The sequence below is a fragment of the Danio rerio genome, chromosome 13 (genome assembly GCF_052040795.2).
Source record: "Danio rerio strain M-AB ecotype USA chromosome 13, GRCz13ab, whole genome shotgun sequence".
NCBI classification, from domain to species: domain Eukaryota; kingdom Metazoa; phylum Chordata; class Actinopteri; order Cypriniformes; family Danionidae; genus Danio; species Danio rerio.
In genome coordinates this window covers 19,882,194-19,896,815 of record NC_141033.1, presented here as the reverse complement: position 1 = coordinate 19,896,815, position 14,622 = coordinate 19,882,194, and the positions used below count along the sequence as shown (strand labels likewise).

At 35.2% G+C, this 14,622-nt stretch overlaps 2 protein-coding genes and 1 long non-coding RNA gene across 6 annotated transcripts in view; 2 read left to right on the top strand and 1 right to left on the bottom strand.

The window, feature by feature from the left end:
- vdac2 (voltage-dependent anion channel 2) overlaps positions 1 to 14,622 on the top strand; it is a 732,443-nt gene that overhangs the window by 275,282 nt on the left and 442,539 nt on the right. The gene's annotated exons all lie outside the window — the stretch shown is intronic.
- Positions 1 to 14,622, top strand: part of alox5a (arachidonate 5-lipoxygenase a) — a 47,475-nt gene that overhangs the window by 6,770 nt on the left and 26,083 nt on the right. For all 4 annotated transcript variants that reach the window (XR_015505319.1, XR_015505318.1, XR_015505320.1 and 1 more), the window contains 3 exon segments: positions 273 to 471; positions 553 to 634; positions 12,224 to 12,346. Coding sequence is in view for 1 of the 4 variants with exons in the window: in NM_001303262.2 (NP_001290191.2) it covers positions 273 to 471; positions 553 to 634; positions 12,224 to 12,346 (404 nt within the window). In the remaining 3 variants the exon portion in view is untranslated.
- LOC147841026 (uncharacterized) lies at positions 680 to 6,673 on the bottom strand. The gene is made up of 3 exons (XR_015505918.1): positions 5,267 to 6,673; positions 3,651 to 4,605; positions 680 to 3,384 (listed from the first exon to the last, which is right to left on the bottom strand). It is a non-coding gene; the product is annotated as an uncharacterized LOC147841026 (long non-coding RNA).

The following is a 14,622-nucleotide window of genomic DNA, read 5'->3' as shown; positions in this document are numbered from 1 at the left end:
CCTAAGTAGTTATCTCTTAAGAGCAATCACTATCTGTTCATTAGCTACTACAGCTGGGGAGTTCTTGAGATTTACCTGAGCTCAAACTCCCCTCTCGCCTTGCAAACGGGAGCGAGCCCCGGGCTCAGGGATCTTATGAGCTTGGGGCTCTCTCCTGGGACAGCATGCCAAACAAGCTTTATAATCAATCATCAGCTAAGTTCCGCATTTTGTTCTCAAACCTTATTGTGTAAAATTGAATTTTAAAAGCATTTGGCATTTTGTGATTCAAGGTGGACTCATATGACATCAGCGTAGGAGAGGATCTTGGTGAAATTCAGCTGGTTAAAATTGAAAAGAAGAAATACTGGATGCACGACGACTGGTACTGTAAATACATCACGGTGAAGACACCCTATGGAGATTATGTGGAGTTCCCCTGCTTCCGCTGGTTGGTTGATGACAAAGAGGTGATCCTCAGAGATGGCAGGGGTACGTTCCCATTGGACATATCACTTCCTGTAATACAGCATTCAATTTTAGTATAACATTTGGATGCTTGTTGTGTTTCAGCTCGATTGCCACAGCACGACAAGACCGGAGTGGCGAAACAGCACAGGCGCAAAGAACTGGAACAGAGACAGAAGACATACAGGTTTGATGCAACTTTTAAAATAAGGTCAACCACTGCAGCAGTTGCGGACATCAAGAAAAGGGATTTCCTCATACGTGCACTTGTGGTCGTCGATTATTTCATCATATAAAACATTAATTTCCCTTTTCTTTTCGATAATCTTATAAACATTACTGCTGAAGATAGATGCAAAAACTTCCACATTTTCTTTTATCATGCTCAGGTTCAGCAATTTCACATTCACATGCAAAAACCTCTAAGTGCCGTCTGTAATTATCTCCTAAAATATGCATTTTCTTAGCATCCTGTTCATTTTCAGTTGTTGCAGTGTTTGTAAGTAAAGTTTCATGTAAGGCAATGAAAATAACCTATTATTTGCCATGAAAAGTAGAATTGAATAACCTACACATAGGAACCTAAGAAAAAAATCTGAAGAATCTGATGAAAATTTGCATCTAAACTCTTCAGATATACAGTCAAGCCTAAAATTACTCATACTCCTGGTATGTATATGTATACCTTTATTTTGAACAGTATGTGTGTTTGTCAGAGATGGGAAGTAATGAAGTACAAATACTTTACTGTACTAGTTACTGTACTCAAATAGATTTTTTTGGTATCAGTATTTTACTCCACTGTTTAATTTTTGACAACTTTTTACTTTTAATCCTTTCATTTTTACACAAATATCTGTACTTTCTACTCCTTACATTTTTTTTAAACCACGGTTGTTACTTTCGTTTTCATGTGTCAGGTGGCGCAAACTATGTTATTTCTTGTCATTGCACAATTTAAGCTCCTTTTTCAAGAGCTCATCCTTAGCTGATAATCAAAGCGTATTTGGCATGCTGTCCCGGGAGAGAGCCCTGAGCTTGTCAAGATGAAGATAACTGGAGTGAAAAACTCAGATTATTTATAATGCTTTCGTAATCATCTAATAGGGCAGATTACAGACCTAATATGGAGCCAGCCGTGTTGATCATAAGCACGTGATCCTCTCGAAATTAGTTTATGAATAAACCACACTTAATTCAATCAATCTATTTTTCGTCATTGCGTTCTTTATGTGGGCTAGTTTATGAAGATTACCATGAGAAAGACAACAATGCCAACTCAGATGAGACAGAGGAAGTTGAATTTAACATGATGCTGCCTTGTTTACATTTTAGTACTAAAACAATCAAATATTTAACAAAAAATTTATTTGTTGAGGTTTATTTAGATGAGATAATTTAGTTATTTTCTAATACAGAGTTTATGCTGTCTTTTTCTTTTTTATTATACATTAAAAAGGGTCATATTTTGGTTTTGGGGGTCTCCAACAACAGGCCGATATGCATGCAAGGTCAACAAACACTTTCATTGCCTTATAATATGAATTTATTTTTTACATAATTATCCCAGAGACTCCCATATGATTTGTTCAGCGATTTATTTGTTCCCAAACCCCTCATTAGGGTGAAGCTAATCTGCGCCAATTGGATTAATGACAGCCTGTTGTGATTTTGACGACAGCTTTCAGCGTGAGACAGAGTGAAATGCCCAGCATGGCTGATCAACAATAGTGAAGTAGTCAGAGTGCAGAGAGTATGTGTAAGCATACGTACCAACACTCCTGGTTTTCCCGGAAGTCTCCTATATCTCCCGTCTCCCTCCCGTTTTGTTATTTATCCCGGAAAACTCCTGTAATTTCAATTAATAGTATTAATCCACATAGTGGCAAAAGCTGAACTATTTTTAACCTTGACCACTGCACGTGTGTAGGAACAGCTGACGGTGGCCATAGCAACAACAAACGGCAGTGGAATGCGAGCACACAAATGCATTTAAATCCGCAAACAAATCGGCACACGTCACGTTTTCATCGTGGTATTAGACGCAACATGAGTTAACCAGATACAAAAGAGTTAACCAGATACAGTACAAGTGGTTACAAGTACCAAAACATAATATGCAAGCTAAAGAAAAAACAAGGAGGCAACCATTTTAATCGCACTTACTTACACTTGTGAAATGGAGAAAGAAACTGGTCCATAAACTGTGCACTGTAAAGTTCCTGTCGAGTCCCACACATCAATAGTCTTTTCTAATCCTTCCTTTAACAAACAGCCAACGAATCCCCCGTTGTAAGCGTGTAGATTCCAGAAGCACTTATCAGAAAATGACGATAACACAGCACAAGGCTTGGGCTATAATGCTGAGGTATTTATGCAAAAATGAACCCCAACCACTGACTCTTTACAGTTTCATCTTTGGGTAGGGAAAATAACACTAACTGTCCCCTCACACTTCCAATAATTTCAAGCTGAGCACAGCGTCTTCACGACTTGATTCAACCAGGATCTTCCTCTTTTTCTTTGCTACTGTGTTTGTGGGTGGGGTGCGCAGGTTAAAATTTTCCCGGATTTGCGCGCATAACGATTGGCCAGGACTTAAGTTTTGTATTGACATCACGCTGAAATGGCTAAAGTCTCGTTACCATGACGATTTATTTGAAGCACTATGAGTCGACTCTTTCATAAATTAATTAAGTGTTTTAAACAGTGTACACTTTTAGATTTAAGCCTTAGCTGGATATTTCACTTCACTTAGAGCCATGTTACACACTACATTGAAGGTCATTTTCAAAAACCCATAATAGGGGCTCTTTAAATGTTTTTTTCGTATAGACCTATATTGTTGTCTTCATTTATTATTTTTTTTTAAATAATTAACAACAACAAAAGTAACTATACTGGGAATTTATGAATAAAAATAGAATGCAAAAGATCCTGAATATATCACGTAAAAAAATCATGCACATGTTTTGTAGGTTGTAGTCACGCCTGTGTATGTTGTTTTTAAGGTAACCGGATATTTAGAGAAACTAAAACATGAAGTTGTAATGAATACTTTTTACTTAAGAACATAGTTCAGGCCATACTTCTTTACTTTTACTTGAGTACAAAAGTGTAATCACTACTTCAACTTTTACCAGAGTCGGTTTAAACATGACTATCTGTACTTCTATTTGAGCAAAAGATGTGTGTACTTTCACCATCTCTGGTGTCTTTTAGGATATCAGGCACTTTAATAAACAGTTAAAAACCAAATTATTAACCCTAGTATATAAAAAAAATTCTAATATTTCCCCAAGTGTTGTTTAACACAGAGAACATTTTGAACACATTTTATACAGTTTCAATAACAAGTTTCTAATAACTAAACTCATCTGTCTATACTAACAGTAATACTTTCCTAGTTAAAAAAAAATTGCAAGATACTATTATTTAATTTAAAGGCTTAACTAAGCAGCCTACTCGAATGTTATCACTCGATTGAATGGGTGTTATCAGTGTTTATCAGCTGATAGATGTGGTTCAGTAGGGGCCTTCAGCTTCTACTGGTAGGCTCAGAAGGCTGTGATCATCCATCCACATGGTTAATCAGCTTTAAATTACATACGGCTGCAACCGGAAGTCAACAAAAATTATTTATAATATTTATATTAAATGTCCCATTAATTGTATTTTATTAACGTCTACCTCTACCCCAACCCTAAACCCAACCATCACAGAAATGTAAAACAGATCTGGATCTGGAGTCTTCTCTATTAGTATAGCTCATTAACCATTGGGAAGGATGATTACAGCCTTCTGCGCCTACTGGGCCGTATCTATTAGCTGACAACCACTGATAGCGCCCATTTCATGGAGTGATAACATTCGAATCCGGTAATCTAAGTTAATTAGGCTAAGTGTGATTTATTAAGCAAGTTATTATTTGTCTTCAACTTTCTATTATTGTTCACACCATCATACCAGGTTAACATTTTTAACCTGGTATTAATTCTCTGTGCTCTAGTTTCAGCTTTTCTTACCATTTAACGTAATTCCCTGGTTAATTTTTTTACTTGCAAATCTGCAAAGCTTTCAGTCTTGGTTGTTATTAATAGCAGCAGCACGAAACCTATAAATTACTCTCTTCCACTCCTTTTTTTTGAACCATTCTGACTATTGTTGAAAGAGTAAAACGCTTTCATTATGTATGTTTGCCATTTTTCATTTTCCTTAAGATCTGAAACAAAACACAGCTTGTAAAAAAGTTCCAATGACTGCGCAAAGCAGTAAATAAATTATTTAATATTAAGTTATTCAATAACTGTTGTTTCTGTTGGTGGCATCATAAAGCCACTAATGTAATATGTTTGAAAGCACAAAGTTTTAATGGTTAACTATGTCAATGTATATATAGTTGAAGTCAGAATTATTAGCCCCCTTTAAATTTTCACAAATTCCCAAATTATTTTTAACGGAGCAAGGAAATTCTCACAGTATGTCTGACAATATTTTATCTTCTGGAGAAAGTCTTTTTTGTTTTATTTTGGCTAGAATAAAAGCAGTTTTTAATTTGTTAAAAACCATTTTAAGGTCAAAATGATTAGCCCCTTTAAGCTAGATTTTTTTTCAATAGTCTACAGAACAAACTGTCATTATAAATTAACTTGCCTAATTCCCCTAACCTGCCTAGTTAACCTAATTAACCTAGTTAAGCCATTAAATGTCACTTCAAGCTATATAAAAGTGTCTTGAAAAATATCTAGTCTTAGTTTAACAGAAATTGGGGAAAAAATAAACAGAGGGGCTAATAATTCAGGGGGCTAATAATTCTGACTTCAACTGTATATATTGAATGGTATATGTAGTGGAAAGTATTACTAAAACATTGTTTTGTCTTCATTAGAACATATGCTGAAGCTATGATACTCTGTGAGTCATAAAAAAGTTTAACAATAATTTTCTGAGTAAAAAAACCCAATATGAATACCTGTGGTTTCTGACGATACACTAAAGTCCTTCTGTTACTTCTGACAAGGCAAGGCAAAGGTGAAACGATCCAAATGTGGTAAGAAATATTGATTAACAGTGCAATAGGAGATCCCTTCGCTAAGCCCGGTCCTCCTTAGTTACTGTTTCTACACCTGTCAAGCTTTCGTGCCTAGCATGTCTATTACAATATGTATGTGCCCGTGTTAGACATTCCCAGGGATTTAATTAGTCATTTTGGCGAACAGGTGAGATATCTGAGAAAGCCAGACAAAAAAGGCATTAGTGGCTGTATGCATTATAGGGGATATTCACGACATAATAAGCAACGATTAGAAAATAAATTTATCAAAATTAAAGCTAGGTCAGTCTAGCCGCCTCATACGCTGACCAGACAACAGTTTAGTTCATGCACAGCAGGAGAGGTGAAATTTAAAAGTGATCTAATAATCACAAATTAAACCGTGATTTCCCCTTTTAGCCAAAAAACCTGATAGACTATTGTTGTGCAATGAAATATAGCATTACTAACCGACTAGAACACGCATGGACAGTGCTTCTACATAATTCATTCATAGAAAGCAAAGACAGAAAGGGGAAATTGGTGAATTTGTGCTGAATATTAGCATCATTGACCCGTAACATTGTACAGTATCTACTACTGCCAGTATGTTTGTAAGCTTTTTATACCGTTTCTACTCTAATTTGCAGTTAAGTGAAAAAAAAAACATTTAAATGCAAATCAAAGTATAAATAACAAAAGTGAACGAATAGATTTTCCCTACCAGCAAATATTATCCAGACACCAAATATAAAAGCAGACACTAACCCGAAATAAAGTTGTCACCAATGACTAAATCTTTAAAAGACAGATGAAAACATTAGTGAAATGAAGCTCTGACATGGACATAAGGGATATAAATGACTGAAAAATAGCTGCGGGTGAAGTATTTTGATCACAAGTGCTCAGTTTGTGATCACATCGTAACATTGTTTTGTTTTGTTGATATGTAATTCACCACCGTAATTTAACAGTTTCATTTTTGATCAAAAAAGTCTGGAAAAAACAACAAACGAGATACAACTGATTAAACTTCTCGCAACTTTAACATTACAGTTATTCCATTTGATTGAATGGTATTTATGTAAAACATTCAACAGGCAAACAGACGTATGCAGGAAATCCAGAGTTATAACAGGCAAACGATCAGTCCTGGCAGCAAACAACATAAACAATTAACAAACAAAGCAAGGCAAAAAAAGAGAAACGCATCATAATGTTCACAGAAACCTTTTTACAAGACTAAGCAATTGTTGCTTGCATCTGTGCTTCTTTTAAAGTCCATGTAATCAGTTCATAATGGTCCTCCGACTGTGTGTGTGCAATCAGCGGAATCCAAAACAGGTGCATGTGAGCGCTCTTAGTAACTTTATTGAACGGATTTGATCGTAAATGATCTAGGAAAAGTCTGTAAAATAACAGTATTTTTCTGTAAATATTTTAATGAAAATATCTGTTGATTTTTTTATTTTTTGCACTTTATTTTAACAAAGAAATTTTACCGTAATTTTATGGGGGTTTTTTGGCAACCGTAGCTGCCAGTCATTTGACCTTTTTTTTTATTTATTTTTTTTTTTACAAGTTTTATTTTTTATTTTTTACAGAGCAAGTAATTACTATTTATTACTTTAAATGTACATAATTTTTAAATGTACTTCAAAGAAACAGGAAAAAACTGAATAATACGCCAATTTTATTGTATAAAACAGACAAATTGCTGTAATTTGTCATTACTTATATGGTACATACAATAACAGTCAAGCTGTTAATTTACAGATATTGTTTGTAATTTTTACAAACTTTTGAATATAATTTAAAATAACAGAAAAAATACTGTATAAACAATACTGTAATTTCCCTGTATAAAAAACAAAAATGTCATTAATTTGTCTTTAATGATAAAGTACCTGAAATGAAAGTCAAACTATTAATTTAGTGAGATTGTTTGTCATTTTATCAAGCTTTGAATATAATTTGTAATGACAAAAAAAATACTGTAAAGAATTTAGAGATATTTGCTGTAAAATTAGTTTTTTATTTTACAGTGTATCATACACCTGGCACAATGTGGCCCAAGGTGCGACACAATAGTTGTTTGCTAGTTTCAGCTTGGCGCAAGAGTCGTTTTGACGTTTTGCGTCACGCTGTTTAAATAGCAAATGTATTTGCGCTCATATTAGCGCCCATAGGTATTCTGGTCTAAAAAGAAAGGCGTTCTGAGGCGCATTGCTGGTGTGTTGCTATTTTGAGAAACTATAATAGATTTTTCAATAGACCAGAACAAAGCTGGTCTATTGTCCAGCCCAGAGTGTGTTAGTTATGCGCCTTACCCACTGCTTAATACACACAAGATGTAGAGCAATATGCAAATATCTTTACATATGAAAATAATTAAAATATTGAGGATATATATAGGATATAATAAGGAAATATATAGGATATAAATATAAAGGATTAAAATTTTACAAAACATATTATTTTCTAGCCTACATACATTTTAAAACCACTGCCTTCATGTCTTCTTCATCTCGGGGGGCTTTTTCAGTTCATTCATAATAATTTACTTTTGTATAATAATATTATTATTAGCAGTATTATTTATTATATCCATATTTATATTTGTTTTATTAAAAACAAGCTTAGATTTGCCCACCTGTCAGGTTTTAAACCATGTGGGGCACAGCATGTAACTCAGTTTTTTGACCACATTTCGTTATTATTATTCATTTATTCGTTTGCTGGAAATTAGAACTGAATTTAGAAATAGTTTTGAAACAAATCTTTGCGCTTAACAAACAAAATTAATTATTTATCGGCTAATTGATGTCTGTGCGTGCAAGGTTTCCCTATCCTCAAGAGCGCAAATGAAAGTAGATTATGAGATGCCTTATCTCTTATTCTCACGCTGCAGATGCTCTGTTTAACTGTTTTCTTGCTAGTGAGACGCTCAGTTTTTCCACATACAAAGTCGTCATGTAAATAGCAAATGCGCTTATGGCACGACGCAACTGACTCTTAAAAGGAATGGGAGATGAGACTCTGATTGGTTTATTCTCAAAACACACCTATAACTCAACCCTTTTTGACCATGCGCCACGGCGCAAAGTGGATTTTTTCCTCCTTAAAATAGCAAAAGTGGATTCTGACACGCCCTGAAAGCGTTTGCACCCTGCTTTGCACTCTACTTTTGCACCCTACTTTGCACATGGACCGTCAAAATAGAGCCCCAGGTGTCAGATTTGCACAATCCATATGCATCACGCTTTGGCTTGTTCCCCTTACTCGAAAGCTTGACAGACTGCCAGCGCTTAGCTATAGTTGTCAAGCCTCGATTGGTGTATGGGGGTTTTTGAGTGTGGCTTAGCGAAGGGTCAATTGCAAGTTGGAAAACAAGAAAGTTATCACATAAAAATGAGTCTGGAGACCTGGGCTAAAGCACAATAAAGTGTCCATTACTAAGTTCAAGTTAGCTTTTAATCACATGACCTTGAAAATTAGCAGGTAATGGCAGATTATAAAGTTATGAATTGCACGCTAATTTATGGTATTTCTAAGTGTAACTGTAGTGGCTATTTTCTCTAAGGAGGCTCTCTCAGTGGTCAAGAAACAAAGTCTTACCCGGGATGTCTTTTACAAGTTTTATTCTTTATAAAGAAGATCACTGTCATACAGCAACAACAGTTTCTGCAGAGTGAGATACTAAAGCCAAGTGTGTTCACCCTTTTATCTGGTTTGTACTGCTTACGAGGTCAACTCCCAATAAGGCCTCATCTACAATTACGTCAGGCGTCTTCTGCTGTTCGTGCGATATGCTCATAACAACCACACATCCTTCTTAGGATAATGAAAAAGCTTTCACCTAAAGAAATATAGTTATCTATAAAAATGTACACATAGGTTTTATGATGAACATATGGAGAACACAGATACACACACATGTAATAATGAGTCTTAGACAAGTTTCTAACATATAAAGCTCATCTAAAAATGAATTTCCATTACAGTAACAAAAGTGGATTTCTTAAAATAATGGTGGTTTTCGGGTGTGGCTTAGTGGAGTGTCTATAGCCTGATAGAACTGAAAGCCTATGTCTCTCCCAGAAAATTCCTATCCATAGCCAGGCCTCCTGAACATATGAATGCATATTAGACACTATCATTACAAAACAGCACATATGATTCACTTCATAAAACCTTTAGTGATTACAATAACTATAACCAAAGAAGATAGGATGCTAATTTTTACCTGTTATTCTCTGTCTGAACTGCATCCTTGAACACGCCGATGATGTAATTCTTTCTGCAAAATAGTACAATAATATGCGCAGAGGTATGCAATTTAATTTATTCACATAAGCAGGGACAGCCTATTGTATTTTTCGGACCGAACGTTTTGATTGGACAAGCTTACAGAAACTTACAACAAGCAAAACAAAATTAGATTCTGAAGACAATCACTCGTTCCACCTTTAACATAAGTACAAAAGCACAAGCAGCATAGGTGAGGCATGAAAACAAAGAACAAGGAAAACCTAGACATGAGAAAACTTCACCAACAGGCCAACAAGAGTGAAACAGAAGGGCTTAAAAATAAAGAGCAGACAAAAGGCTGAAAGGTGGAGGAGACAATGAGTGTCCAAGGTCACCAACTGGGGTGAGTGAGAGTGAAACGCAGTGAAAACACAGGGAGAACTGAGAACAAAGCAAAGCATGGGACATGGGCAACACCTTATTACACCTGTGCAACTCCAACTGAACATGATAACCTTTAATGCCTCTGCAGGGTCTTCTTGTTAGTTCTTGTCAAACGTGAGCTGACATATTTTGTTTATAAAGAAAATGGAGGACCCATATGGTTGTGTTGACAATCAAAATGGTGGTCACTTGTGGTTTCCTTTCGATTCTGCAAAAAATTGTAAACAAACAGAATTAGTTTGTGTTCAACAGAAGAAAACAAATGGGGAAGAAATTCTAATTTTTAGGATGAACTATCACGTTACTCACAAAACTAATTTTTCAGCAGTTACATGATACCATTGCTTCCGCAAGTCTGACCACACTAGGACATCCTGTTTTTAAAAGTATAAACTTTTATTCATGTTTTAATTATAATATTAATATTGACAATATTCTCATGGAAATCTTATACATTGCTAGAAAAGAACAATCATTCATTCATTCATTTTTTTTATCAGCTTAATATATTAAAATATTTAAATATTTGACATTTTCTCAGCCTCTTTTGTTTGTGTTGAAATATTTTACTTTAAAGACCAGGAAATGGACTTATTCTTTTTTTTTTTATATATATAAAAGTGATATTATTGAACATGCACACTGGAGCCTGGGGGGCTAATAATTCTGACTTCAACTGTGTGTATGTATATACATATGTTTAATGTTTTAGGTAATATGTTTGATCACACATTTGTAATTAAAATGGTTTAAATACATTTGTACTGTAAATCTCATGTGATATATTTTATATATGTGAAATTCAAAGATGATCCCTCGCTCTGTATAAAAATAATTGACTTTACTTAAAATAAGTTAGTAAACCTGTTGCTTTTAAAACGATTAGTTGACATTACTTAAAAATATGAGTAAACCCATTGCATCATTTTTAAGTAAATGAACTAGGACTTACACAACTTAAATCAACTTAACAGTTCCAAGTTACAAAAATGTTAGTAAAACCACTGTCTTACAATTTTTATGTAAATTAACTCATTAATTTTCTTTTCAACTTAGTCCCTTTATTAATCTGGGGTTGCCACAGCGAAATGAAGTGCTAACTTATCCAGCATATGTTTTACGCAGCAGATGTCCTTCCAGTAGCAATCCATCACTGGGAAACATCCGCACACACTTATTCACACTCATACACTATTGACAATTTAGCTCACCCAATTCACCTGTACCGCATGTCTTTGGACTGTGGGGGAAACCGGAGCACCCGGTGGAAACCTACGTGAATGCGGGGAGAACATGCAAACTCCACACAGAAATGCCAACTGACCCAGCCAAGGCTTGAACCAGCAACCTTCTTGCTGTGAGGCGACAGCACTACCTACAGGCCATCGGTTTGCCCTTTGTAAATTAAGTATATGCAGAATTTTAAAGTTATAGTTAAATCAACTTAATAGTTTGAAGTTACAATGGATTTACTTCAACTTGCCGCTTTTAAGGCAACAGGTTTACTCACTTTTTTAAAGTAAAGTAAATAATCGCTTTTTTAGAGTGTCATATATGTAAATTGCATGTATTGCCATTTATCAGAGGAGTGACATGGTGGGTCAGCGGTTAGCATTGTCGCCTCACAGCAAGAAGGTCGCTGGTTCAAGCCCCAGCTGGGTCAGTGGGCATTTCTTTGTGGAGTTTGCATGTTCTTCCAGTGTTTGCTTGGGTTTCCTCTGAGAGCTCTGGTTTTCCCCACAAGTCCAAAGACATGCGCTATAGGTAAATTGAATAAGCTAAATTGTCTGTAGTGTTGTGAATGATGTATAGTGTGTGTGTGAATGAGTGTGTTTCTCAGTACTGGGTTGCAGCTGCAAGGTCATCCCATGTAAAACATACGCTGTATAAGGTTGCAGTTCATTCCGCCGTGGCCACCCCTGATGAATAAGGGGACTGAGACGAAGAAAAATTAATGAATGCCATAGATCAGATTTATAGAGTTTTTTTGCTGTTGTAAGTGAAATGTTATATATAATTTGTAACGTGATGTTGTGCTTCATGTTAAAGATGGAAAGAATGGCATCCTGGCTTCCCGATGAGTATCGACTGCAAAGCCCATAAAGAGCTTCCACGGGACATTCAGTTTGACAGCGAGAAAGGAGTGGACTTTGTGCTTAACTACAGCAAAGCGTAAGATCCTCTTTGTCTGGCGATTCTGCACGTATCTCATTACTCTGCATTATTTCCATAAAGAGCCCATCTGTTTGTATTTATGCGCATTTGCATGCTTCTCTCAGACCTCTGTTTGCATGCATCTCTATGAACAAGCTCCAAACACAAGCATGCATTGTTTTTGCGGTATTATTCATTTGCAAGGGCTTGATGAACATTGTTGGTGTGGACTAAAGTAAGAGCGTGACTGTTAAAAGGGGGAAATTCAGTAGATTGTGCCGTTGATATAAATAGTTTTGAGAAGTGTTTTTCTCAGTCATGTACGTGTTGACCATTCAGATCTGCAAGCACGTTGACAGTCAGATCATCAGAAGAAGATTTAAAACATTCACTCAAAAACATTTTTTTTTATCTGTTCAAACTACTTATTTAAATGAGCTGAATCAACACAATTCTTGAGATTTCATTGGGACAACTTAATTTTTCTATGTTCAATCCACATAAATTTGTTAAAAGTGTTAAGTCAACTTAATCGATTCGTGTTGGGACAGCATGAACACATTATAATATAATGTTAAAGAATTTAAAGAGTGCGCTTTCATGACAATGTTTCTTAATACACTCAAGTACACCTTTAAATGTGTATTTTTCGTGTTAAATTAAAATAGTTACTTATTAAGAATCATTCCCCCAGTTTCACAGACAAGGCTTAAATTTAGTCCCAGACTAAAATATAAGTCAGACCTGTTTTAACTGAAAGAAACTTGCACTGATTGATCCTAAATTACTTTAGTCTGTTTGTTTTATCTCCAGATGCGCGTCAGCAATGTAAAAAAATAAATGACTTAAAAGTCCTAAATGAACTATGCCCTATCCTGTCCATAAAACCAGGTCTAACATTTTGTCAAGATTTAAATAATTGGTCACACTGCATTTGTTGGTCCGTTTGTTGAATTAAGTTACATTGCATCTACATGCCAACTAATTCTCATTAGATTATAAGTAGGCTGTACTTATAGTAGTAGGGTTGGTGTAAGTCAACATGTACTTGCTAAGTTTCTTATAGTAAGTTAAATATCTGTTGAAGGAGCAGTATCAACAGATATTAAGCAGACAGTCTACTAATACTCAAATGGACCATCAAAATAAAGTGTTACCAAAAATGTTTTTTAATTTCTGGCCTAGGTTGAAGTGATAGTTCACCCAAAAAATTTAAATGTACACACTATTTAATCACCCTCAAGTGATTCAAAGTCATTATCATCATCATTTTTTCTGTTGAACGTAAAAGTAGAATGTTAGAAACCAGCAACCATTGACATCCACAGTAGGAAAAACTTTCTGTGAAAGTCAATGGCACCTTTTTTTCAAAAGCTTTTTTGTTTTGTTTGTTTGTTTAACAGAAGAAACGCATAAGGTTTAAAACACATAAAAATGGTAAATTATGACAGATATAAACTTTTTGGGTGAACTGTCCTTTTAATGAAACATTATCAGTGCATGTTCTTCATTATCATTTTAACTATTCAGCTTTTCATTTATTTAAATTCATTATCTTTAAGTTTCAGTTAAAATTGTTTAAATATATCCTAGTTTAGCATAAACACTTGTCAGTGGCATTACACTTTATTCACGTTTCAAATAAAAATATCAAAGTACATACAATGCTCGGCATACAGTATGAGTACACCCTATACAAATTTATATTTTATCCATTTCTCAGTGAACATGGATATTATATATTTTGATGCATTTGAACAAAACAGATTTATTAAACTGAGCTTTTTAATGTGATTTATGTGATGATATTGAATGTATTTGTGTTGCCTGTTTTTTCTGTGATATGCGTGATGTGAACGCTGACGTGGTTGTGTGGTGAAGATTAAGGTAAATTTACACTTGTGGATAATAAATAAAGTAAACACATATATTCAATAAAATATTTTTTTAGTCACTGAAAATGTTTAGAATTATGCTTAGCATTGTATGTTTTTAGTTATTTTAATTATGATTTGTCTATACCCTCACCAGGGTGCTCGAGGGTTCATGGTAGTATGCCCAATCAGTCCACATGTGTTTTGTGGACTTAGAGAAGGCATTTCGACCGTGTCCCTCAAGGCATTCTGTGGAGGGTGTTCTGGGACTGGGGTCAGAGGCGCTCTGTTAAGGGCTGTCTCGTCCCTGTATGAACAGAGTAGGAGTTTAGTTCGCATTGCAGGCAATAAGTCAGACTTGTTTCCAGTGCATGTTGGACTCCGGCAGGGCTGCCCTTTGTCACCAATTTTGTTCATAAT